A 27,516-nucleotide genomic window follows, 5' to 3' on the forward strand; every position below is an offset into this window, starting at 1 on the left:
TTTTTATAAAAACTTATTACTACATACATTATGTGTATATTTATTTTTAAAATTTTTTTGTTTTTGTTATCTTGGTTGATTTCTCTCGATAAAATTTTTTATATTAATAGGTCATGTTAAATACTAATTAGTATAAAAAATATATTTTATACTAAAAAGTGTTATAATTTGGACTTTTTTATATACATTTTGAAATGTTATCCAAACATTAAACTTAAACATACAAATTATTGTATGTATGGTTATGATAAAAATAATTAACTCTTACTAAAATAAAAGTATGGTGTAATTGAATATTTTTTTTTTTTTATTAAAAATGTATAAACCAATACGTACAAATTTAATGTAATTGACAATAATTGATTAAGCTAATAACTATTATCTATCGATATTTTGTCTAACATTCTTCAGAACATAATATTTTTAAACAATGATAAAGATATATATATTCCTATTAATTAATAATCTACTAAGCAACCCGATTTTAAACATGGCGCAAACATTGAGATCTGAAAAAAATATAATTATGTTTATCAGTTTTATTAAAGCATGATAAATAATAACAATTATGTTTTAAAGATATTTAAATACGAGTATTTATAGTTAATGATTTTTAATTGCAAACTACAAGCATTTAATTATTTATTTTTTCAACGATAATAATAAATGAATACTTAGTTTAGTTCGTCAATATTTTTCGTGACTGTCAAAACAAATAAAAAATAAAAATAAAAATAAAACAAAATAAAAATTCGTTTTGAACCGTCTGCGAGTAAGAAAAAAATATATACGAAAACATAAAAAGTCAAGTGCAAAACCTTTGAGATCAGTAATAAATAATGCATGCTATTGGATTGAGATTCAAGAAAATAATATCTATATCATTCCACTATTTTACATTTTTATATAATACATAAATATTAAAATTGTATTAAATTTTCACAAAGTATTTTCAAATTTGTTCTTTACGATAACATGATAACAATTACGATTTAGTAATTAAAAAAAAGTAATATTAAATAGTACACTTTTATAAAATAATATTATAGGAGCATTTTTCTAGCAATTTATTTGAATGAAATAATAGTTGTTCATCTTAAATACTTTTGAATGCATTAATAATAATCAATAACTGTTTCTACTGTTACATAATAATAATAATAATAATAATGAGTGTCTAATTTAGCATTTTTTGTAGGTAATATGTACATAATTAATATTTAATATTAATAAGGATGTTTCCTTGTATTGATAGACGTAAGTCTCTAGAAGAATATAATTAAAATGATTAAATAAATAATATTAATTAATTAAAATAAATGAAAAAATAATAATAACAAGGTACCTTGAAGTTGCCTATCTATAATATATAAATAACAATCGTTATTTTTCAAAAGATTTTGTATATAACATAAATGAATAATAAAAGTAAAAATAAAGATAAAATTAAAAATGATATTATGTGCTTTGTGAGTTAACCTAAGGATTTACTGCATTTGTCAATAACCATTTCTTAATTAATAATTTAAAGGTATCAAAGTTTGGATAGTTTTTATAGAAATGGGTATTAGATTCTGAACGAAGTGAAGAATGTATTGATTTTACAATGATGTGTGTTTTTTTTTGTGTCTGTATACAGCATAACTAGTCGAAATAATGCTTCAATTTCAAACTTTGGGGGAGGTTTCCGATGTAAAAGTGAAGATCCTTAGTGCATTATAAAGGTCAAAAGTAAACATTTCCTAACAGTTTTTCAAAAAAATCGAGAAAAACAAAAAAATGACAGAAAAACAGGAATTTTTACGCAAAACGTTATCGACCAAATCGATTTTTTTATATGGTTGTAATTCAAAAACTTATCACTGTATATACTTGAAAATTTCACCAAATGTTTATGTTAGTGATATATATATACAGTTTAATTTTTTTTAAATTTTTTGACTTCTTTTGAGTTATTTATAGACCACTGAAATTTTCATTTTTTTTTGAGAATTTTTTTTTTTGAAATGCCGGTAAAAAAATGTTGGACGACCAAAAGAACTTGAAAATTTAATACAAGGTGCCTTATGAGTTGTTCTTATTGTAGCAAAAAAAAAATTAAAAAACGTATGTCACAATTTTTTTTTATAAGCGTTTATATTTCAAATTTTTACGAGATCTGTCGAAAACGCGAAAATTTGCAAGTAATTTTGAAGTTGAAAAATCATAACATTGTTTGTGTTTATAACTAAGGATTAAAAACACAACGCTAAGTTTTTCATTAGTTTTCCTTCAAGTAGCTATAAAGAAAAACTTGAAACATTAATATAGGAAAAATTTTAAGTGCCTTTGAATTTTAAATTTTTACGAAATAGCGTAACGATAATGATTTATCCTCAAATGATTTAAAATATTTGTCAAAACCATGAATATTTGCGAATTATTTTGTAGTTCAAAATTCATAATATTGTTTGTATTTATATCTAAGGTTATAAAATTCAACAATAAGTTTTCCATAATTTTTGCTTCAAATAGCTATAGAGAAAATTTAAAGCGTCATTATAGGAAAAATGTTTTGAGCGTTTGAGTTTTAAATTTTTATGAAATCTCGTATTGATAACGATTTATCCTCAAACCAGGTACCTATATGTATATGTATGATAATATAAGGTATTATGAATTATGATAACTACATGCAATGTTTTTGTAAAAATTGATTAACCATGCCTATGCAAATTGCGTTCTAATAAAAAAATAGAATATATTACAATATTTAAATATAATATATTATCCTAGACTGACAATTAATCATCTCCGTTCAGAATCGTTTTCGTATACAATGAGTATACCTATCATTGCATTCAAATTTAACCTACCCTAGACAGAGGTCCACCCCACCCCCTAATGTACATAATGTACAGCAGAGCGACATCCAATTGCCCACTTTTTTTAAATAATATAATTGTTTTACCGTTAATATTTTGGATTCGGAGTATACATTTTTGGATAAGTAAAGCCTAGGATTGTGATAGATTATTTTTAAGGAGGTAGTTACTGTTTCTACTGTTACATAATATTATTATTTAATTTAAATATAAATAATACATAATATTAAACATATTATTATGATTTATATGTTTGCACTTGTGAATAATGAGTATACCTATCGTAGTTAAAACAATTGAATAGAAATAATATAATAATTCGTGTACATTGTTCATTTATAATTTTGAGTATGAAATAACTGACAAGACGAAATAGCTTATCATTTTAATTGTTCTTCAAGTTTTTTATGTTTACTACCTATCTTATTTTATAAAATATAATCTTACATAAGGACAAACGAGAACCTCGTAATTACCGTCATTTATATAAGTTTCCCCCTAAAGTGGAGTACCGAACAGGTAGTTTTAATCTGCATGTAATCGTTTGTAAAAAAAAAAAAAACATGAAGTATTATTTTTTTTTTTTACTACTCATTTCACGGAGGGAAATGGTAAATTTTATCATAAGTAAATAGTGTGTTTCCCAAAGGTTTAAAAACATCAATAATTAAAATGACCTGTGGTTTGTTCATTTCCGCGAATTTCGTATATTTTTGTATGACTTTTTTTTCGTCTGGTGTTGGTTCGACATTTGTGTACACCATGTCGCCAATCATATCTTGCAAATCTTCAGGCAAAAAACTGAAAACCATGTTACATCGAATTAATTTTTTCTCGTATTTTGAGTGAAAAATAATAAATGAAAACAAAATAGCAATAGACATTTTTCACATCAATTGTCTATAATGCTCTATACGAAGAACATATATTATTACGTTAATATATGTTGTTGTATCTATTGATAAAACTATAAAACAAACATACTTCACATGTTCAACGCAAATTTCGTATTAAAATATTGACATTTAGTAAAATGACTGTAATTACTCTATTAATGGCAGAGCGTAAAATTCGTAATCGGGAACCGTAAAAACTCGTTCATTACGTAATATTCCTTCGATTATCAATGCACAAGCATCTTCTGTTGGTAGTTCTGGAAGTCTAAAAATGATTTATAAATGCTTTTTACGTGATCGATAAAATCTTACTAGATCATTATATATATACCTTAATATTCGTCTTTTCGATTTGTCTGGACAGTTCGCGATAAAATATGGACAAACCGTTGTGGTAACTACGTCCGATTTCATTAGTTTAAGTTCTCTAGTTAAACTTTCCATCATACCTGTCACAAGAAACCAACGAGTTAAATGTGCAAGAAAAACAAAATATATCAAAATAGGTAAATGAATTCATTTTAATTTCGAGCATTATTAAAAATCATTCAAAAATACTCATTATCACCTTTAAATTTTTCTTTTTAAACCATGCCACGTTTATTTCAATTAATTTCGACGGTATAATTTTTGTCAACGTTATTAAATATATGACATTGATGACCAGTTTTATACAATATAATATTTGAATTCGAAGAGAACCCATAATTACCATTTAAAGCAAATTTTGTCGCAGAATAAGTGAAAAGTAAAGGCAGCCCTTTGAATGACGTCATCGATGATATTGTTACGATATGGCCACTGTTCCTTTCCAACATCGATGGAAGTATTTCCCTGATAACCTGTAAAAACAGTAACCAAGTTAACGATGACCTTCAGTGGAGTTTTCACACATCTTGATGTTCATTGTCCAGTAAACATTACGATGGGTAATATTTGTTTTACTGTTTTATTTTTTTCGCAAACAATAATCTTCCAATGACGTTCCGAGTAAACAATTTTTCTCGCCAGTCAAGAGAAACAAAAATTAAATAATATTGCAGTCAGACGTACACTGTCGTGCTGTATACATAGGTATACTTAACCATAAAAGTGAGAATCTACTGTAATTAATAGTGAACTCATCCACAGGCTCGAGAAAAACACCGAATTAAGAATAATAATAATTAAAAAAAAAAAAACAATCATCGGCTGGCCTAAACCACTTCTAAACAGAAGGGATAGGACAATATTCAATAGACTCATCCGCATCGGGAACACCTGTCTTACATATGGATACCTTTCCAACATCGATGGAAGTGTTTCCCTGATTACCTATGAAAACAGTAACCTCATGGAAAAAGAACAGAAACCAAAATGCAATTATTGTGGAACTGAACTTACGGTCAACCGCATCATTCACCGAATAATGTCCCCAATACGCAGACGAAATCAACGATCTCAACTCGTCCAACACTTTTGACGCATTCTTTTGACCCAAAGCTTACACCAGCACACTGATATTAAAGTTTTTCGAAAATACCGAATCGTACGATCAAATATTAAAAAAATAAAAATTCGAACTAATGGGCAATGGCCATTGTCGACCGTGTTAACAAAGAATAATAGAAAAATTAAAATAAACTAAAAATAATGGTTAACTATATGCAGAGGTACGTACCCAAATTTGGCCTAGTAAATTCGTGTTGACTATTTCCAATATGGTATCATCAGCTTCCGGATTGGCGAACAATGTCGTCTCGATCACGGCGGCATTGTTAACGAGAATGTCTACGGGACCCATTTGATCTCTCACGGCCGCGTGCATCATCATTACCTGCTCCTTGTCGGTAATATTCACTTTAAATCCCACCGCTTGGCCGCCTTCCGCCTTGATCCGATCGACCGTTTCATTATTGCCCACTTCGTCTTTATCAACGCACACAATTTTCGCCCCCAACCTGTGAAACTGTAAGGCCAATTCACGGCCGTTTCCCCGGGCGGTCCCTGTAATCTAGAACGTAAATTATAGGCACCGCTACTCGGTATTATTTCTGAATACATTTAGTGATATTATTATTATAACATCATCCCAAACGATAGTGTAGGCCATAGTATAATAATTAAATTAAATAACTCGAAATTAACCATCAACCGTGTTTAGTGGAGACAACAAAATATGTATATCAGTAAAAAACAAACTCAGTTTTCTCTATTAAAATAGTTTTAGATTCTGAGCGGAAGGATGAATGTATTGATTTTACCATGATGTGTGTTTTATTTTTTTTTGTGTCTGTCATCACGTTTTGGGGCAGTAAAAGTGCTTCGATTTTTTGACTTCAGTACCTCGTTCGATCAGAAAGTGAATCTAGTTGGTACTTTGGGGGGTCAAAATTGAAAAATTCTTAATACTTTTCTAAATAATCGAGAAAAACAAACTAAAAATTAAGGGAAAACGGGAAATTTTACGCACACTCATTTTTCGACAAAATCGATTTTGGTTTTTGATGTAACTTTTAAAAAAATTACCATAGATACATGCAATTTTCACCGAATGTTTATATAAGTATATTCTATCCACCATGCAATTTTCAAAAATTTTCGACTTAAGTTGAACTATTCATAGGCATTTGAAATTTTCGATCATTATTAGTTTTTTTTTAATTAATAACGATTAAAATGTATTTGTTAGGCAGAAAAGCTAGAAAATTAAATACAATAAACATATTGCTACAATAGTAGTTGAAAAATAAAAGAAATACATAGCCAAAACATTTTTTATAAGCATTCAAATTTTGAGTTTTGCAACATATAATTGTAAAAATCACGAAAATTCACAAATTATTTTGAGCTAGAAATTCATAAAATATTTTCCTTTTATATCTAAGATTTGAAAAATGTATATAAAGCTCCTAACATATTTTTACAATAGCAGGTGAAAAATAAAAGAAACAAATTAGCACATTTTTTTTTTTACAAGCATTCAAAGTTTGAATTTTGACGACATGTGTAAAAAATCACGAAAATTCACAAATCATTTTAAATTAGAAATTCATAAAAATTTTTCTTTATAATATGTATGATATATTTTACTGAAGGTTAGGTTAAGTTGGATTAGCAAACGAAATAATTCCAAAATTTTCAAATTAATTTTTACCTTATTGTTTTCATGTGAGAGAAAAAATGAATGTACGTCGATTGATATCATATACTAATAATATTTAAGTATGTTTTGTTCAATTAAAATGGTGATAATTAAAATTCAAGAGTCGTAACTCCGATAAATAATATTTGAACTTATAGAAACTGGAAAAACTCTGAAAAATACACTTATGAAATTAACGTTGAACTGTAATCATTACAAAAGAAACAGACATAAGTAAAAAAAAAAACTGTTATTACTTCTAAATCATCAAACACTAATGAAGTAATATTAACAAATATTTGTTGGGTACAAATGTGTTAACAAGAATTTTAGAAATTAAAATTTTTTTCTTCAATTCTAAAGTTATTATGTGTTTCGGAGTTACGCCGTTTGCTAAACAGGCTTATGCGTTGCTTAACAAATACAAAATATATGAAATAAATGGATGAATCTCTAGCAGAGGTGCCAAATTTGACTGCTATTAAAAATTTTCACTCTCAAAAAAAAAAAAAATGATTTAAAATTACTTTGGTTCTAGACTAGGATGCATAAAATGGTTAGGTTCATCGAAGATTTTTTTTATAGTTTTTTCTTATACACTTAGCAAAACTACGGATCAAATAAAAAAAGCTACTCAATTTTTACCAAACATTATATCTATTAAATTATATGAAAATGTCAAATTCACAATTGTAAAACAAAAATTGTTTTTGTTTCTATATTTAATTATTGAAAATCCCAAATAACATGCACATTCTTCAATTTAGCTAGTTTTTTTTTTGTTTATGGAACGAAGTGCACAATTAGTATATATATAAAAATAAAACAAAGTTAAGCTCTGTTTTTTTTTAATTGAAAATATTCTATATTTCACGTTTGGATTTAAAAATCAGCAATTGTTATAACATACAAAATATATTTTTTGCAATGACAGTGATTAGTATATACATATATATATATAAATATATTACTATGTTAATATATTACTATATTACAATGTGAAATATTGATTGTATATTTTGCATACCAAAATTAATTTCCCTTCGACATTTTTTGGTTCTGGTGGAAAATAAACGTACGAAATGATTGCTTTAATAATTCTTGGAATGCTGCACAGTAGAAGTAACAGAACTTCAAAGACAAACTTTATTGGTTCCGAAGGTATGTAGTACTCATTAAAAATAACACTTAAAAATGTAAAAACAAAACCCATATTTATTCAATTTAATATTTCCAAACAAATTCACAAATCAATTAAGCTAAGTCCATTACATTCAAGCTGTAAACTAATACTGAGATAACGAGACTAAACAGATACTGAATTTTGTCACTTTTGTCACGTTTCAATATTCGGTTAGAAACAATGAATAAATACGACAGCAGACAAATAATTTGCAATTAAAACGTAAAGTTTAATGTTTGGTGTTTTTTTTTCTTTAAAACTTTTAATCAGAAATATGTTCATTTTTATGATAGTTAAAAACTTATTAAAATATTTTATTTTAATTGTTTGAAGTCTTTTTTTTACTTATTTCAATTTCATATGAGGAATGAATTCAGTGAACTACTTTAACGTTTCAAAAATAGTAAAATTTATATCCCGACACCAACTTGTTACATCTCATCATATATTATATTATATAGAACGGTACTATGATATTATGGTAATTTAAATTTATTCTTAAGTTATTCACAAAACCTATTTATGCGTGTCAACAATCATTGGACATATTATAATTATACTGTTCGTTGACAAAAATAAAATAAGTAACATTGTTTTGATCAAAAAAATATTTTTAATAAATTAATAAATAGTAATAGAATTTGAAACTTTGTAAGTAGTCGCTAATAAATTTGGTTAATATACTTTTTGAGGACAAAAATAAAATTTGCAAAGAAAAACAAATAGTATTTAAAATGGAAATATTTAAGGAGCACTAGTTTTCGAGATAAAAACCGTAAGAAGTAGCAAATTTCACCAACTATTTACGAATATGTTTTAAATGCGATATCATTTTCAAAATATATAACATTTTATGGGTCTTGAGTAATTTTAAATGTATATCAAAAAATATATATTCTAAGTTCATCATCAGCTTAGATAATATTTCATAAAAGGTTTTACATATGTTTTCCTTACACAAATTAAAAAATTACACAAATAACTAGTCACATTTTTTTTATTAGCGTATTGATCTCTAGTTTTAAAAAAATTCGTTAAAAATGTTACTTATAAAGTCACAGTAATAGAATCAAATTATAAAATATTGTTAGAAATATAGAATATATGGTAATATGCAATCAATACAATTATTCTATCATTAAATACATATTATTTAACACATGTATTGCAATGATCTACTGAGTGGCAAGACACAATCAAAGAATACTTTATTTCACATCAGATTAATTTTCTAAAATTGAAAAATAATAATATTCTTATGAAGTTATGAATGGCTATAATTTTTATCCATAAAATTTTTTCGAGAAGTGTTTCTAATCGTAATGATACTATAGTCAATACAAAAACTAGAACCCATAAATAGTATTAGGTATTTTGTGAAGTCAAAAATTTTACTATGGTATACCTAATCAAATATAAAAATGTACCTATGATTTGCTAAAATGTCATAATATTATTAAAGACAATACTTTGAAAAATTTTCAATATTTATTAATTATTAATGAATTTTAATATTTTTAGTAAAATCTGCCGAAAAAGATATACACTTTTATATAGCACTTTATTTTTGATTGGAACGATAATTAAGTGTGAATTTAATCGAAAAGTAGGCGACAAAATGACGTGGAGGTACTGTCGACTGGACCTCCTGGTACATTCTTAATTAGACAATAGACACTCTTTATATTATTAGCCTCATTATAATATCTCGGTGACCTCTTATGACTCACTAGTGATGCGACGATACAAATTCGCAGGTGTTTTTATCCTAATTCAAATATCATATTAATTAATTAAAATCATGCATCAATATTGTTGTTTAAATTTTAGGTATTATAATAGTATATTATATTAGGTTACCATAGTTTATATTATTTAACTAAATAATGTATACCAACAGCGTACAATGAAAATTCTAAAATATTTGCATCAACAACATTCATGTTTAACTTAAGGTGAACATAAATAATGTATTATTATTCAATAGTTTAAAAATCCATTAAATGAAAATCCTTTTTAGGCGAGTACTTAGTTCATGACTGCTTTACCATTGATATTACAGTTTTTGAAACGGTTTAATATTTTAAATTCATGGTTTTTTTTTCTCATTGAATATATATTTTATTAATAATTAGATTATTAAAACTTGATTCGTTTTTATCAACTGTCAATTAAAATATCACCGTTTAACTAATCTAGATGATTATAAAAACTTTGTTAAAATGAAATCGGTTATACCAATGCAATTTATCAGTTTTTCATAAACTATGTAACTTATTTAACTGACAAGCAAAGTTATTAAACTTCACCATAAACAACGTCAAGGCTTGATGTGATACCTACTTAAAATTATTTTTTCTTCAAAAGTATTTTAAAAATGCTAATCTTTGATGTCAATCTTATTTTAATACTTAATTTATTTACAGTCACAAATCAGAAGATAATATGAATACATAATTATTATGTTTGAACTTAAATAAAATCTTAAATATACTTTGAGTAGGTAGTTGATGATTGAAATGGAAACTTGTTCGAATTAAATTAGCTGTATTAGATCGACTTTGGTCACAGTCGATTTATTTAATTTCAACTGATGTCAGAACATTAACCTTAGGGTAGTACACTATATGGAGATATACCTTTTTTTAAATTTTTTAACATTATTGTGTGGTTCACATCAATTGATTTTATTTATAAGTTTTTGAACCTACGATTTGATATGATTATCATATCATTTGGTATGATAACTTAAAATTGACGTGTCTGTCAACCAATTACTGATTTCACGGTTTTAAAAAATATAATTTGAATATAATAATAATAACTTTCAATTAAACTTGAATAATTGACGGAAATAATATTTAAGATCGTTTATCCTAAATAATCTAATGATAACAAATATACAGGGTGATTCTTTGAAGTGGGTACACTAATTATCTCGAAAAGTATTTACTTTTTTCAAAATATTTTTTTACATGGTTTCAAGTTGTTAAAAAACCAACGTTTTTATTAAAAAATTATATTTTTAAATATTTCTTAAGTTTTTTACTTTTTTGAATGAGAACATAGTTTTAATTTCATATTCCAAAGTAGAATATTTTTCTAAGTATTTTGATTCATAAAAATAGAATTTAGGGCTTGTAGTTGTTGAGTTATAAGTATTTAATGTTTAGATTGGCAGAGTGGAATGGTACGGGGTTACCCCGCAAAATGTTTGTCCACTGTACTCCGCTTGACTGAACTTTAAATACATATAACTCATAAACTACTCGTCCTAAATTCGATTTTTATGAATCAAAATACTTAGAAAAATATTCTGCTTCGGAATATGAAATTAAAACTCTACATGTTGTCATTCAAAAAAGTAAAAACTTAAAAATGATAAGGATAAAAAATATTTAAAAATATAATTTTTTAATAAAAACGTTGGTTTTTTAACAACTTGAAACCATGTAAAAAATATTTTGAAAAAGTAAATACTTTTCGAGATGATTCGTGTACCCACTTAAAAGAATCACCCTGTATAAAAGGTGTTTAAGTCAATTATACGAAATATGTAACAAATTCAAAAAGTTTGTATACGAATTACATACTATGTGTAGTATTCCTTTTAACAGTAATCACTAAGTGTTTTAAACAGTTTTATACCTATTAAGTGTTGATATTTAAAATTTAGTCTGTCGTTCAAAATTTAAAACAATTTATACATTTATAGTTTTAAATATTTTCAAAAACGCTAATATTTTTCAAGATAACGAATGTTTATTGTAAAGGTTAGGCTAGATAAGGTGTTGCTAATTGTCCAGCAAAAATTATAATGCACTTTTACGCTTTAACTTTTGTGTTTGCAATTGGTTGCATTGTTCAATCAATATTAAGAGTATGCCAGTACATTGCTTGTTATGTTTCTTAGGTATAAATGCAACATAGACAAAATGCTATTGTCTAAAATATTTTAATATTCATTTAAATCTATACAAAAAAAGATATTGGATTTAAAGTTAAACATTAAAAAATCACAAGATCAATAAGTCAAATCTTCCGTTGATTTCGTGCTATGATAATTTATAAAACATAAAAAAAAAACTATTTTGTACGAACACGTAAAGCATATGTTGTGCTTGGGGTTGACAACGTTGGTGAGAGAAAACAAATAGTGTGCTAACAACCTCTTAAAAAAACATATTTAGAATAATACATATATCGTTATAATTGTAATTTTGATTACTGTTGTTCACGATTTTTTTTTGTTATAAGTAGTTATGAAATTAGCGAGATTTAAAAAAACATAATAACATATAATATCAAGAATCATGCTTAAATAATTAATAATAATATCAAGAATCATGCTTAAATAAAAAAATATTTATATATTAATTCACCTGTTATGCCCCACATCGAAGCATTCTATAATCGGACAGCGAATGATTATTCCTACCATTGATATCGCTGATGAAATTAATACAATGTGTCCACTATTTCTGTTCGACACCGAAGGAAGTATTTCTTTATTCATCTGAATGAACTATCAACTAATATAGTATAAGTGAAAGCCTATTGCTGTTCAAATGGTAGGCAATTAATGCGACATAATAGGTAAAAAAAAAAAATTATTATTTAAAATACAATTGTAGGCTATGTTTTAAATTTTCTTCTAGTTTTAAATATTATCTTGCCACAACACGTCTTGTATATCGTTGGTGCAACATACAGTGTGTTAGTATTACACTTCATATAATTCATAAAAGCATTTTATTGATTTTACAAGATGATTTTGAAACAGATAATTAAAAATTGTGAGCAGTTATGGTATTGATTACCTGAAAAATTGTGATCATGATATCAAATTAATATACTACATATTTATATTAATTTAAGTAACTTAATTGTACCATCAACTTTTGGAAGTAAATTTTTTGTTACCGAATCCATACAAAAAGGCATAATAAGAATATGTGCTACAATATGATTTAGAGAAACATGAATAGAGTGAGGGAAAAAACCATCTAGTGATCGAACTTCCTTATGCTCAAATATAATTTGATATATTTTTTTATTTAATTTATTATAATTATTATTGGAAGTAAAATAAATACAAATTATGCGTTCATTAAAATAATGTATCAGTAAATATAATTAATCATATCTGTAGTGTTTTCAATTATTCATAATTTTTTTTATTTATTTAGACTGTATAAATAGGTATACGGTTTAAGAATAATAATAAAAATAAAATAAAAATGGAGATATTTAAAATTGAAATTGCAGTTGAATTATTTGAATTTTTTTTTTATCAAATTATTTGTATAATATTGGGTGTAATATGCATGCTTATCAACTGTCATTAAAAATATGATATTTTTATGTTGTATCTGTATCATTTTAATGTCAAATTTAATCATTTGAAACAATTTCCGTTTTGAGTAGGCATAACAATTTATATAATGACTAATGATTAACGATTTTTATAATAATTTTTTTTAAAATCATTATAAAGTGTTCCTAACATACATGATCCTTCAAACTTATTGATATGATAATAACAATATTTAACATTTAGAATAATTGGTAAGTGCAATTAATTACAATGGATATTTATAACAAAATTCAGTAATTTACATCGATAAATAAATATGGTACGAGATAAATTATTTTTCGATGGTACAGAAAGAATAATTTATTTATTTAGGTGTAGTATTTATAATAGTAGAAGCGTCCATAATATTGTACTACGAAATCATTATTATAATAACATGCCAATTTTTGTAAAAATTGTGAAAATGTTTTAATCATCGTTGATCAATTTCACGGATTAACTGCACAGCTTTTAAATGGACAATTATTAAGGATATAATTTTTTTTTACTACGAACCAAAACGTCGTTTACTCTATAAACTGTATAATTAATCTTCCCCAAAGAACACTGAATTGATTTCTATTTGTTTTTAACCTTTTTCTAGAATACATAGTAATTATTATTAAGTTATCGGTGTTCAAACAATCGTTAGTGTCAAAGTCTAAAATAATTTCACGTTTTAATGATTAAAAATAACGATATTTCGAACATTTTTTTTCATCGAGGTGTGTAATACGTTAATAATAAATAATTGTGACGTACGGTGGGCTCTTACCGAACGTCTAGCTATTGTGACGAGACAAACTTTAAATAATTTTCAAATAATGAACGCAGGGTCGTTGTCAGTGTTAGCCAACTTTCTCGTAAAATGAACAGATTATGGAATTCAAAATAACAAATAATTACGGGACAGAAAAAAAAAGTGATTTGGCACGTCAAAAATTGAATTTGAAAATATGAAATAAAACCATAAGTTAATTGTTCGACACAGATATACACTTCTAAGGGTATTGTCTGACACTCTAACGAGGAATGAGTTCATGCAGGGAGAGAGAGGTGATCGAATCATTTATTCTTATATGGAGTAGGAGGTCGTTGACAATGAAATGGGATAAGCCGAACGGACGATACTCATCTTGATTGTATCCGTGACATCGTTAATTTATTGAATACGTCTCGTAGATGTACTGGCGTAACTATTGGACGTTGTCTGGTTTCAAGGTGTCTTGACATATTACCAAGAAAAATAAAACGTCTAGTCGTCAAACGAGATCAACACCGGGTTATTATCAATCACTTTGCACGTTTATATGGTTCACACCTAGACCTGATAATATTTTATTATATCGGAAAAATAACAATCGTATTTATTCGTATAGTTATCATAGGTTGGTATATTTATATAATAATACATAGTCCCACAGGTTCTTCAAATCTATTGGCATCGACAAAAAAATTTAAATATTAAAATAAATCTACGCATACCAAATATAATGTAAATCTGTAATCGTGTAACAATAAAATCATAGCTCAAGTGTCCATTAATAATATTGTATCTACAACCGTAGGCTAATGACCTGGCTGTTGAAGCCTGATTCTGAATAAATAATAATAATATAGTCGTCGATTTTAGTAGAAATAATAATACTTATGTGATGTCAACGTTTTTGCTTGTAAACTATTAGAAATGTCATTTTATTTTGTAACTTTTGGCGAAATGCATGAGTGCGTTTAATAAGGTCACGAAAATAACAAATTTTGAAATCAAATAAGAGGGAACGAAACTGTGGTGGTCAGATCAAGCATGTACGACAGAGAAGTGAGAAATACCGAATTTGTGGTGATGGCCATTAAGGAGAGTGAAAGTGAAATGTTCGGTTTAATCGAGTTAAATTAGAATCGTAATGAAACTGATTAAAACGTTAACAGTTTGGGAAACATTTTTATCCGACAGGAGCTTATAATATAGAAACGGATTTTAGAAACACTTATAAATAATTACGACGTTTTAAGATATATAAAATTCCAACTAGTTTTTGCCTTCAACTGTCCATCAATTTAACTGTGCAAACAAGTATTTGAGTCGTATTTAATCGACCACAGGCTATTGTTTTGTAATAAATTATATTTAAAACAAAATATATGATATTTGATTGAAAAAAAAAAAAATCAAATTAAAATGGAACTTATATTGTCACTTTTGGTTGGCCTATTTTCCAATCAATTACAATAGCTTGTTTCGGTTTATTTCAGCTCAAAACAAACCTGAACCACAATTATTATAGTGATAACTATAAGCTATAATATTAAAAATGTGCTTAAAATGTCATTGCCGATTGATATTTGGAAAATGATATTCATGATATTATATCACACAGTATTATAATGAATTGATATGTTCCTATAATACTTAACTATTCTTCTTGTCTTTAGGTTGTAGCATAGAGTTCAGCACCTTATTACTTTTATAAGCTTGTCAAACAATATGTTTGATTGCAATTCCACATTGAATTTAACGTAATGACTGAATTCAGGTAAGTATTTTTTAGTTTCATAATACTGTAGCGAATTTATCAACTAAAATTGTTTCAATAATATTAATACTCAGTGAATATGCTCGGGGTCGAGCCCAACACTACATAATATAATGATATATATCGCATCGTGATATTACTTTAAGTCATTAAAATACGTACATGCAATAATTTATACCATGGATTTTGTAAGTACCGAGTGGATCTTTTGTTATTAAACTTAAGTTGTGTACGGCCATGTTGACTTTGTCGGTGCTGAAATCACGTTTTATTTAAGTAGATATAGGTACTCTACGACATAATACTGAGCAAATGAGCTAAAGCCTCGGATTTTAAATCGTGAATATAGCTATAATGCTGAAATGAAAATCAAATATAATGAATAAGTATTGAATAATATATTATAGTCTCTCTAAATATTTAGTTTATTTTTTAATTTACTATCGGAAACGATTTTTTTATCTCGTTAGGTTTTATGCCATTCGACTTGGAAAATTTAAAAAATGTTAAATACATTTAGTTATGCATAATAGGTGTACAATATAATAATGTTAAATAATGAATTTCAAAAATGTCGATCTGTAATAAATTATGATTAACAAAATGTATACAATTTTAGCCAAAAATAACACTTGTTCGTTTATAGTAATAATATAATATTAGGTATGTTTTCAGTAGATAAGTCCGTTATAATGCAAGAGATCGACGCTTCTTGTAATTATAACTGCGCACAAATGAATACGATACCCACGCGTGACATGGAATATTGTCTTAAATTTTGATGGTATACAAAATGAAAATGTTTAAATTTACTTAAAATGTGTGACGACACATAATGACAAATACATAATATGATTTGGTGTGTAGATATATATTACAATAATAGTTAGTGAGAGGCTTATAAATTAAACATACATAGGTTATAGAAAAGTTTTCTTGACACAAATCTTAGCAGTTGCGTAATAATGAGAAATAAATTAATAAACATAGCTATTATTCATGCGCATAATCTCACCAAAAAAAAATGTTTTTAACTTAAAACCGTTTTTACTTTTGGTTTGCAGAACGCCTTAAGAATAGTCGATTTATGTAATTTCAGCGAGCAACAAGATGCCGGCAATTTATCAAGGGGCAGAGTTAATAGTCAAATTGCCACTTCTTCTGATACAGCTTGATGTCACTATAATAATAATAACTGTTAGTGTTTCGAGTAATTTCTCCACTTACTGTAACTAATAATACATTTTAAACACATTTAATAGCATCTTAAAACAACAATAATCTACTGTAATTATTTAAAAATAAATTATTAATTTAACAACAAGTCAGTTCGGACTTGTTCAGTTTTATCGTTTATATTTATTTATAATTAATTCGTCCGATGGTTCTCTGAGGATTTTGACGTGAAATATGTTGTTGAAGAGCAGTTGCAGGTTGTCTGGTAACAGCCTGGAAGAAAATAACATAAAAATACATTGTGTAGGTGTATGTGACTTTTGTAGCGAGCTGTGACTTTACCTATATTTACCTATAAATCCATAATAATAATAGTGATAGAGCGCACAACGGCGTAATGACGATTTCATTAATAATAATTCACGTGATGGCATTACATATAAATCACTACTCATGTGAATATTCATTAAAGTAGGTCAAGCAGGAATTGTGTGTTTTGCGTAAACGGGTATCGCACTATAAAATAAATGTGCAAGGGACATCCGGTTGTGTGGTGCGTGTATAGCCACTCGCGCTTGCTTTATGACTACGAATATGACATATACGGGGATATTAACTGTAGCGGGGATTATAGGGATTCTCTCAACGAGAGGAGCTCGTCGACGACACGATCGTCAGACGTACAACAAGACGACTATAGCGACTTGTCGACCAGAAGACCACACCACACTCAGTCCCATCTCGCTCATCCGCAGTCAATTATTTCGACTTGGACGAAATTCTATATAAAATATTATTCGGACTTTGTCGAATTTCATTAAATAATTTTTTGGACTTAATATTAAATTCATACCATTACAATAAATCATCGATATTTGTCTATCTTCCATCTAACTAAATTGATCTTCCGACTGGGGATCGTTACACTTTTCCCGCGTACAACACTACGTCTATATGAACGTTAGGAGAACGTTTAGGGCGGAGATTTAAGTTTTTCTCTTACCTAATTATCGACACCAATGTCAGCATGTGTCCGGGAACCGAGAATATCCTCTGTTCTTCGAGTATTCCTTTCATCATTTCACTGGCAGCTACATGGATAGGTATTTCGGGCAGTCTAAACAAACGTTTGTCGGCCATCAATAAACAATAATATTATTTAATGATATTATATAATAATATGTAACGCGAAATCCAAACGTTACACAGCTAGTCACTATATCGTATAGTATCGTAGGCATCGCGTCTATGTGTTTCATACCTGAGATCTAAAAACGACGAAACCTTCGGGTTGGTTTCCACAAAATAAGGCAATATATTCGTTGTCTTCACGTCAGTGTTGAACAATTTCAATTCGTTGTGCAAACATTCCATCATACCTGCGTACGTTAAGTGTAATCGTGAATAATAAATTTATATTTGTTTACGCGTCGTATACAAAATGCGGGTAAACAATCGAACACAATAATAATTTGACATCAATAACCCCTGCAGAATGGATGAATTAAAAAAAAAAATGTTCTTATCATATAGTTTTTAATATTTTTAAAATATTCAGAACACGATACGATATTATGAACGGCTGGTCAGAAACAACTTGAAATGAAGAAAATCGTTTCCTACTATTTTCAATTTCTTAATTTTTTTCAATGATATCACCCTCAATTATCTGTAAAAGTTATTGAAAAAAAGAAAAAAAAAAAAATCATTTGTCTCGACAGTTTTATTCTGGGCGTTGTAATTAATATTATTTAAGGTTCACTGGCTTGGTGAAAGATTTATATATCAGTGTTTGATTGCTTCAAGAGCCGACGCGTAAAACCGTTTTCTAAAATCCTTCGGATTGCGTATGGTGAAACTCTGGGATGGAATAATTCTAATAAATATTTACCATTTAAACCCCATTTGGTAACCGAGTACGTGGAAATACCGGCTACACCGGACATCGAAGACATCGAAGACATGGCTACAATTTGTCCGCGGTTTCTCTCAAGCATCGATGGAAGAATTTCTCTGTTCATCTACGGGAAAATACAACAATAACAAAATTATTACCGCATTGATCACCATTGGATTTATGTAGTATTATCTTATGAACATTAACCGTTCAACGTTTCGCAGTTAAACTGCTAACGGGCCATATTTGATTGTAATAATTTATTATTTTATAACTTTACTGGAGTTGGTGTTTTTTAGCAAAATCATTTTTTTTTCAGGTGCCCTAAAAAGTCAGGCCGATGCCGGTTTTTAAAATTTCCCCCTAAAATTCTTTAAAAATCAATAATTATATTTTATATGTTGGTTGCCATGTTGATTATAACACTTTTCCACGGTTAGATACTTATTAAGCGTGTATGTGTGGGGGGAGGGGTTGTGGATTTTATCGAAAAAAATTACTTCACGTGAAAAATTATCAGGTCTTGTAGAATGATCGGATTTTGATAGCTATTATTTTGTCTAAAACAAGAAAACTTCATGCACGCCACATCGAAATCCGATTTTTTATTTACTTCAAATATTGGTATAAAATAATTTGTACAAAAAAACTTAAAATTTTCTTATTTTTAAAAGGAATATCACGGAGTTTGAGATTTAATTATTATTAAATGGTTTTCAATATGAATCTATTAGTTGAAAAAAAAAATTACAAAATTTGGTTGATTCTAAGGAGAAGGATCGTCATTCACGTAGAGCGTATTTTTGGGGGCCAATTTACATTGTCACCGGACACCTTTAGTGGAGAATGTGTCTCAAGCAATACTAATTACTTTGATGTACCTAACTTTAAATTTTATTTAAATTTGAGAAAAAAAAATACAACAAGGAATTTTTTTTTTTAATTTTAAAAGCATTTTGCGAAAATCACAATTTTCATCTACTATATAAATACCTATATTTAGTGTCGTAATAAAAACCATCAATATGATATAGGTAGGACACCGAGGCCAGATGGTGGCAAACGAGTTTTTGTCCGCATTTGCCAACCGTTGTTCTTATAAAATATAACTAAAGAGACGTTAACAGTACATTTATTTTAGTTTTTCTTCAGCGACTTCAACCTTGCCTACACGGCCGGCCAGCTAAACATATTATGTACATAAATTTTCTCTTATTATTATTTACACACTTCTAAACAAATATTCGCTTTTCATATTTAAATTGTTATTTACAGCATTTTCTCATTTTGTATTTTATGATTAATCTTAAGCATATTTTTTCAACTTAAAACCAACCAAAAAAAAAAAAAAAAAATCATGGTTAGATAGTTAATTAATTAAAATGTATTTTTCAATTATTATGATTTCAGACTGAAACGTTAGAACACCTAATATGTTATTAATAGACTACTTTTTAGATTGTGGGCGGAGCAATTAATGTATATTGATTTTACAATGTTGTGTGTCTGGGTCCCGATTTTTAATTACTTTTTTTTCTTTTATACCATTAAAAAATTTTTTTTCTTTCTTGAAGATTTAAGAAATACATTTTAAACTAGTTATTTTATGGATTTTACTGGGCGTCAAAAGCCTTCACTCACATATAAATACCCCTATGTCCTTATATTATGTATTATAATTTATAACCAAGGAAATAGCTAAAAGTTTCCATCAGGTAAATACAACTCACCCAAATGTGTGCCATTAAGTTGACATTGACCTGGTCCGTGATGAATTGATCCTTTGCCGGATCGATGTATACATGTCCCCACACAATTCCAGCGTTGTTGATGAGTATGTCAACCGGGCCCAAATCGACTCTTATCTTTGCGTGCAGATCTTTGATCTGTTCCTTTTTCGAAACGTCAGATATGTAGCTAGTGGCCACGCCCCCGCAGTCTTTTATTATTTGAGCCGTTTCATAGTTTCCCGATTCATCGATATCCACGCAAGCGACTTTTGCACCAAGTCTACCAAAACTAGTCGCAAGTTCACGACCTATTCCCCGAGCAGCACCAGTGATCTAAGAAAAAAATTTTAAAAATAGATCAATCGTTAATAATGTGCAATTTTATTTTTTTTAATAATACCGACCGTTCTTTTCATTGCGTTCGAATTAAAATGATTTTGTTAAAAAATAAATAGGTGTAATTGACAAAACATCATAAGATATCATTAAATAGTATATAAATATCTACTTTATAAAAGTCAGATTATAAAATGATTACTTTTTTCAAAATCTCATATATTCTACTCGATATTGTAAAGAATCAACATACTTAATAACCTATAGTTTCCTAATGATATTGCTATATTACTCTAAATGTGCATACTGTTTTAATATAATACTGCGTACAGCGCAATTAAATACGATTTAAATATGATAATTTCGATTGATATTGTAATTTTCAATAATCTGTAAATAAATAAATAACTAATAATATCATTGCATCGGAAATGGTTGTTAACGTTTGTTAAACATTTTTCATAAATATTTGATGTGATAAAACATTACAACACAAATGTTGATACAGTTTTTTTTTTTTTTGTAGTTGTTACGTGCGTGTATGTTTTACAATATCGAAAAACATATAGGTATTCAACGAGGTATTTTAGTAAATAAACAGACATCATCATTTGAAAATAACTATAGTGTAAAATGTTCACTAAAATAAAAAAATAAAAATAGCTTTAACATAATTAAAACTAAAAATATATTTTTACCGTCAACATTTACGTATTATTTTATTCGCGCTTGTTTCGCCGTATTGCGATTTCGTTTATTCATAAATATGAAAAAATAACACTCGCCTATAACGTATATTTTTTTACGGTATTTTCATCCGTGTTATAAACTTGTTATTTTAGATAAACTGTATAGTGAGCACAACGACCCTTAGCGATTTCCTTACACAACACGAACAGTCGTATTGTATTGCATTTAAATAAATAGACCGCCCGCGGTTCGTTTTAGGTGTTCAAAAAATACATTCTTCATATTATGCACTTACGTTTATATATATATACGATATATACATGTGTGTGTGCGTTTGTATGAGTGTATGGTATAACGTAAAGACGTTTTTAAAAATATTTCTCACTGTCAAAGAGCAAAAATACAAGCTTGATCTAGATAACTGCTGCAGTCGTACATGGATATAGGGTACCTTTTATTTGCATGAAATGCCTATGCTTTTTTATTTAGGGTTATGTTTTTTGAAGCCCGTTCATAATGGTCGAAACGTGCTTTGACGGTAAGAGAACAAATCAAATGCGACTCAAACCATTTGATAGGTATAAGGTATGCACGCGATGGCGATACACTGCATGTTTTATCTTCTGAAGATTTATAATATTTGAAATTTAATGTTTTTCCAATCGTTAAAGGTGGCCTAATGCAAATCGTAGGTACTTAATACTTTTATTGGAGCGTTGATTTATATAATTCTTTAAAAAAATATTAAGACATGCCATACCTACATAGTATGCGGTCAAAATGGAAATTATATGCGAGCAAAACCTTTAAGACGTGTAATATGGTAAGAGAATCATAATTTTTATTCAAAAATTATTTTACCTGACTTACTTATTTATTTGTATTGTTATTATTTTTACAAGTAATATACAATTTGTATCAATTGAACTAGACACAATAAGAATATGTGATAAAAGTTAACAGATCATTAGGTTTTGTTGAAAAAAGCCACCCTTTCTATTAGCTTGATAATAAATTGTAGAGATCACGACACCACTTACGCTTCAATCTTACAATAATTTAAAACAAACCAAACAACTTGTGATTTATTAATACTATATGTAACTACTTAATAAACAAAAATAATTTTTGATTTTATAATTAAATAATATAATTAACCTCATTAAATCGTCCGCTTGACAAAATATTATTTGAAATAGTGTTAAATAAGTTTTATAATTTTCTCTCAGATATGCAATTATTTTGAGTTTTGACGAAATATGTAATATTAATAATGACCATTAAATATGCATTAACTTGCGAAAATACATTTTCAATTAGTTTCAAAATGTTTTGATTTCTTAAGATTACCTACTGGCAAAAATCGCAAAAATTTTAAAAAGAAAAAATATACTGTAGCATAAAAATCCGCGCACTAATTATTATTATAGTCTAATATCATATCGTATCAATCGTATCAGAACATCGCAACTTTGAGAAAAATAATCACTGGATATTGAGACGTTTCACCTTGCTGATTTAATAGGTACACTATTTTGCCGATGTACAAAAATATTGTCTGCGATCATTATGACTTCTGATAAAATTAAGCAGTCCATCGATACCGAGACGATTTATTGCATAGCCGTTAAGCGTATATTATATTTTTGATATCACCTTCGAATAAAACTAAAAGTTTTAAAAGTTGTACGGTTTATTTTACGCGGTCAAAGCAAGTAAACAACACTGCTATTCAGATGTATACAAGCATTTCTTTTTCATACTAGACCATTATATAACTTGACATACATCGTGTAGCTATATCATATATTTTGTAATGCGAGTAATAACTAGATTTATCAAAGATGGAAAAAATCCTGTTGACCTTTTCGTTGTGTTATTTGATAAATCATAAACAGTGTAGTCTTCTCGCACTACCGCTATACAAATTACAATTTGATTCTAAGAAAAGTATAATTTTTTTTATTGTTTTTGGAATATGAAATTAAAATAATATTTATACTATCATTCAAATAAAGCAAAAAATGAAATCATAAATATAAAATAGTAAAAGATATTTTATTTTTCGAAAATGTTGTACAGTACGATTATGACTTAAAATGATGTAAAAATATATTTAAAAAAACTTATTTACGAATACATTTACTTTTCAGAGTAGGTACAATGAGTATTTACTGTTATAAGACTCACCCGGTGAATTAAAATTAGTTATTTATAGTGAAAAGACTTACGTCTCTCTACAACAATGGCAACTGCAGAAGTTTAATGTGAAATATAAATTTCCAATAATATTTGAATTGCGTATAGATTATAAAGGTAACAAAGATTGGGCAACGAACTTACGACTTAGAGCGATGAAACTTTAACGGTCCACAACAAACGCAACAGGTGGATTTATGATCGTGAGATTATTACATTTTATTTTATTATTTTAAGTCATTTATGACAATCATATCATATTATTAGGTGTATCCACTTGGTTTTATTTAAATTTCAGCAACACATCCCATAAGAAAGAAAACAAAATCGTCAAGTGTAATATTGAAAATATAAGAGGTTTTTAATTCAATATGGAAAAAAGTCGACTGCCGTCTGATCCGTGACATGATCGGTTGACGTACGTTACCTTGAGCCTATGGACATGCACATGTGTGCCAATAGTGATTATGACAAGTGATAACTACAATATGCGAGTAAGCAACGATCCTACCTAGGGACCTTGAAATTATTTTTGTCGTTAGTTTTCAAAAACATTTAATAGTAATATATCATTTATTCATGGATAGTGGCAAACGACCGTGGTAACGAGCAATGCCATAATATACCGTACATTGTATCTACATACATTATACAACTTTGTTTTGTTTTTTTTAACATTTTATAAATATTGAAACATTATGATCTATATATATATATATATCGTTGCGTTATTACTCGACTTGGCTCACGTTTCGTGACGACAAACGCACTATTATAATTCAGTCAATCGCCGAAATCCGGTGTAATGAATTTGAAGTGATAATAGTTTTTTTTTTTTTGTTTTATTTAATTAATTATAAAGTGTTTCAGCGCATATTGTGCTATTAATAATAGTTAGGCGCCTTAAGTACGACTCACCAACACGACTTGTCCTTTGACGCATTTCTGCTTCGCCGGTATGAATTTTTTCAAAATCGCCCACAAAATTCCAGGTACCAACAGCAGAACAAACACCGTCAATTGGAGGACGATCTTCAGCGGGTCGGCGGGCAAGTTGTTGGACGGCATTGTGGCAAGAGAATTTTTTGTTTTTTTTTTGTTTAAAAACGATCGATTTCGATTTTCCGCTGGTGGTGCAGCAGTGAAAAATGTACGTGTCGCCGTGCACACGGACCACACAATAATAATGCACTAGAATAATAATATTTCCGTTCGTATTTCTGTATGGATCTGCGTCGGCGGCGGTGACGGCTGTGAGCGGCACAACTGGGAATCCTTGACGCGTAGACACGACGGTTATTTTTATTTCCTGGGAAAACGGGTTAACCAGTCGTAATCAGTTCGTGACATAATAATAAACTATTATTATTAATAATTATTATTTTATCGCCTTGAACAGCGAGAGACGTCGCGCGTCGAAAAATATATAGGTGAACGTCATGTCGTCGTGCCTATCGCCGAGTGTCACTTTATCGTTGTTGCACGACAGACACAAAAACCGTATGGAACGTTGTTTTCACGATGGAGGTACTTACCTACATTACGTTATTTTTGTAGAGTACCTACCTACATATATGTATTATACCATGGCGTGTCTGGAGATGGTCACGTATGGTTAGATATTAGTTCTCCGGTGAAGAATTGCTATTCTTTGCGCAAAGGTGAGTACATTTTCTGGAGCGAACACTATTATTGTAAGGTGATTTTTTTTTATCAATAAAAACACACGTTTGGTTTACGACTAAAACATTATTTACGAATAATATTTTTATAACGTTTTACTCGTCAATAGTGAGATTGCTGCCAATAACTGTGTAGGTATGTCTTTGAGTACGCGTTCGTGTTGATAGTCAATATAAAATGTAAATGTAAATTTTAAATGTTAAATGTTAATTTAACAGTCATGTATATCGTTTTAATAATAGAATCTACATTGAATAATAATTTTTGGGGAGCCGATAATAAGTGTCGAGTGTGAATATATTATTATGATGGTCGATTCTATAGTTTGTACTTAGTGGACAATTTATATCGTATAAACTATTAGGTTGTAATGAAAATTAAACCGCAAACCGAAATGTCTGAACACAACCTAAGCGGTTATTTATTCGCATAAACTGTTACCTAACCGTGTATAATTTTATATTCAGAACAAACCACTGAGACATAATATATGCTTAGAATTTATTTATCTTGGTCGTTGATAATTCCCAAATGGTTTTATAATACACATTTCGCTCAGCTTTATAGGTCTTTCAACCGTCAAAACACCGATGAATTCGTAACAATAATATCATTGTTGTTGTTGTTCTTTGATAATATATTTTCATTTCTAACTTTATTATACGTAATGCTGCAGGTAAATGTATGTTTATGTGTACAAACTATGATGTTGAATTGTCTTTCAGCTGTTGTCAGCTATAATTTGGGAAAAAAAGTCAAATACCTACGTCATTATTCGCTCCTGTGGTAGTCGTTATGATAAAATCAAATCCCTGTGCAATAATTTTTCAGTTGTCTGGATGAGACAGAGACAGTAACAAAACTTAAAAAAAAAAAAATTATTTATGCCCTTGGCAACACAATATGGGCCATTGGGCTTACAGAGAAAATAATAAATTACCTATGTTGTGCAGGTGCTATAAGTCTAAGTGTAAGGTAACTAAATTTTGATTTGAAGATTGGCGGCTGTAATGAAATGGATGATATTGGCTATGGATTGAGGGTGATTGTTTAATGATTCGGGTAATTTGTTGTGGTATGTTCGGCATTCAGCGAGAATGTGGTTGATGGTGACTTGGGCAGGGAGATGTGCACATTGGAGATTCTTCTTTGGCCATCATTAGAAAACTGTGATAGATTTGTGCGTGACCGATTTTGAGTCTAGTTAATATTATGACTTCGAATTTTCTGCGGACTTCGATAGGGAATATCCGTAACAACATTTATGTAGTACACTCTCAGCGTGATTTACTAATATGCGAAAATACTTGTTAAAATTATCGATTTATCTTGTGTTATAATTATTAATTTATTTACTCCATGATAATAATAATAAGTAATCTTGTCGATGGCATCATACACGCATCGTTTGTAATAATTATGAATTTATGTATTGGCTTCTTAACATGAGATTTAGAATGTTAATTACGTTAAACTGCGAGACCAAGTCATAATATTATGTCAGACCAGCTCACTCGTTTCATTAAAGCACGGCGTATAATATAGATACGGTTCAAAGATTTTGACTTGCATTTACGTATTTAGAACTCGTGTTTTACATAATATGTTAATTTTTTGATAGCAGGTACTTAACGATGTCTACCGTTTTAATTATTACCAGTAATTAACATTTAATTAAATTTAAAAAAAAAACTGTGATGTACCTATTTCCTTTATGAAATGTTAAACCAATATTTTCAAACCTGATGTACTTGAGTTTATTTTCTTTTTCATTGTTTACGATAAAGACTAACCGGAGATCGACTGCGAACAGAAAAAATAACATTTCCTAGAAACATCACTGCAGTA

General features: G+C 28.3%; 3 protein-coding genes across 4 annotated transcripts in view; 1 reads left to right on the plus strand and 2 right to left on the minus strand.

Annotated features, from left to right (window-relative positions):
* LOC107165019 (nucleolar complex protein 4 homolog B) overlaps positions 1-27,516 on the plus strand; it is a 567,342-nt gene that overhangs the window by 312,483 nt on the left and 227,343 nt on the right. The gene's annotated exons all lie outside the window — the stretch shown is intronic.
* Positions 287-8,316, minus strand: LOC107166864 (17-beta-hydroxysteroid dehydrogenase 13-like). Its single transcript, XM_015515689.2, has 7 exons — positions 7,912-8,316; positions 5,421-5,753; positions 4,473-4,602; positions 4,092-4,209; positions 3,912-4,025; positions 3,542-3,665; positions 287-509 (listed from the first exon to the last, which is right to left on the minus strand). Exons 1-7 carry the CDS (start codon positions 8,095-8,097, stop codon positions 459-461), a joined length of 1,056 nt encoding a protein of 351 aa, XP_015371175.1. The 5' UTR covers positions 8,098-8,316; the 3' UTR covers positions 287-458.
* LOC107166862 (estradiol 17-beta-dehydrogenase 11-like) lies at positions 16,517-25,786 on the minus strand. Of its 2 annotated transcripts, XM_015515688.2 has the most exons (7): positions 25,552-25,786; positions 24,904-25,294; positions 20,761-21,093; positions 19,025-19,154; positions 18,395-18,512; positions 18,137-18,250; positions 16,517-17,406 (listed from the first exon to the last, which is right to left on the minus strand). In XM_015515688.2, the coding sequence occupies exons 2-7, from the start codon at positions 25,051-25,053 to the stop codon at positions 17,304-17,306; spliced, it is 948 nt and encodes a 315-aa protein (XP_015371174.1). In that variant the 5' UTR covers positions 25,054-25,294; positions 25,552-25,786; the 3' UTR covers positions 16,517-17,303. The 2 variants fall into 2 exon arrangements, with proteins under 2 accessions (XP_015371174.1, XP_015371173.1); XM_015515687.2 differs by having other exon boundaries at positions 24,904-25,786.

Source organism: Diuraphis noxia, unplaced genomic scaffold, assembly GCF_037042655.1.
Source record: "Diuraphis noxia isolate RWA-SAM2 unplaced genomic scaffold, SU_Dnox_SAM2 contig0005, whole genome shotgun sequence".
Lineage (NCBI taxonomy): Eukaryota > Metazoa > Arthropoda > Insecta > Hemiptera > Aphididae > Diuraphis > Diuraphis noxia.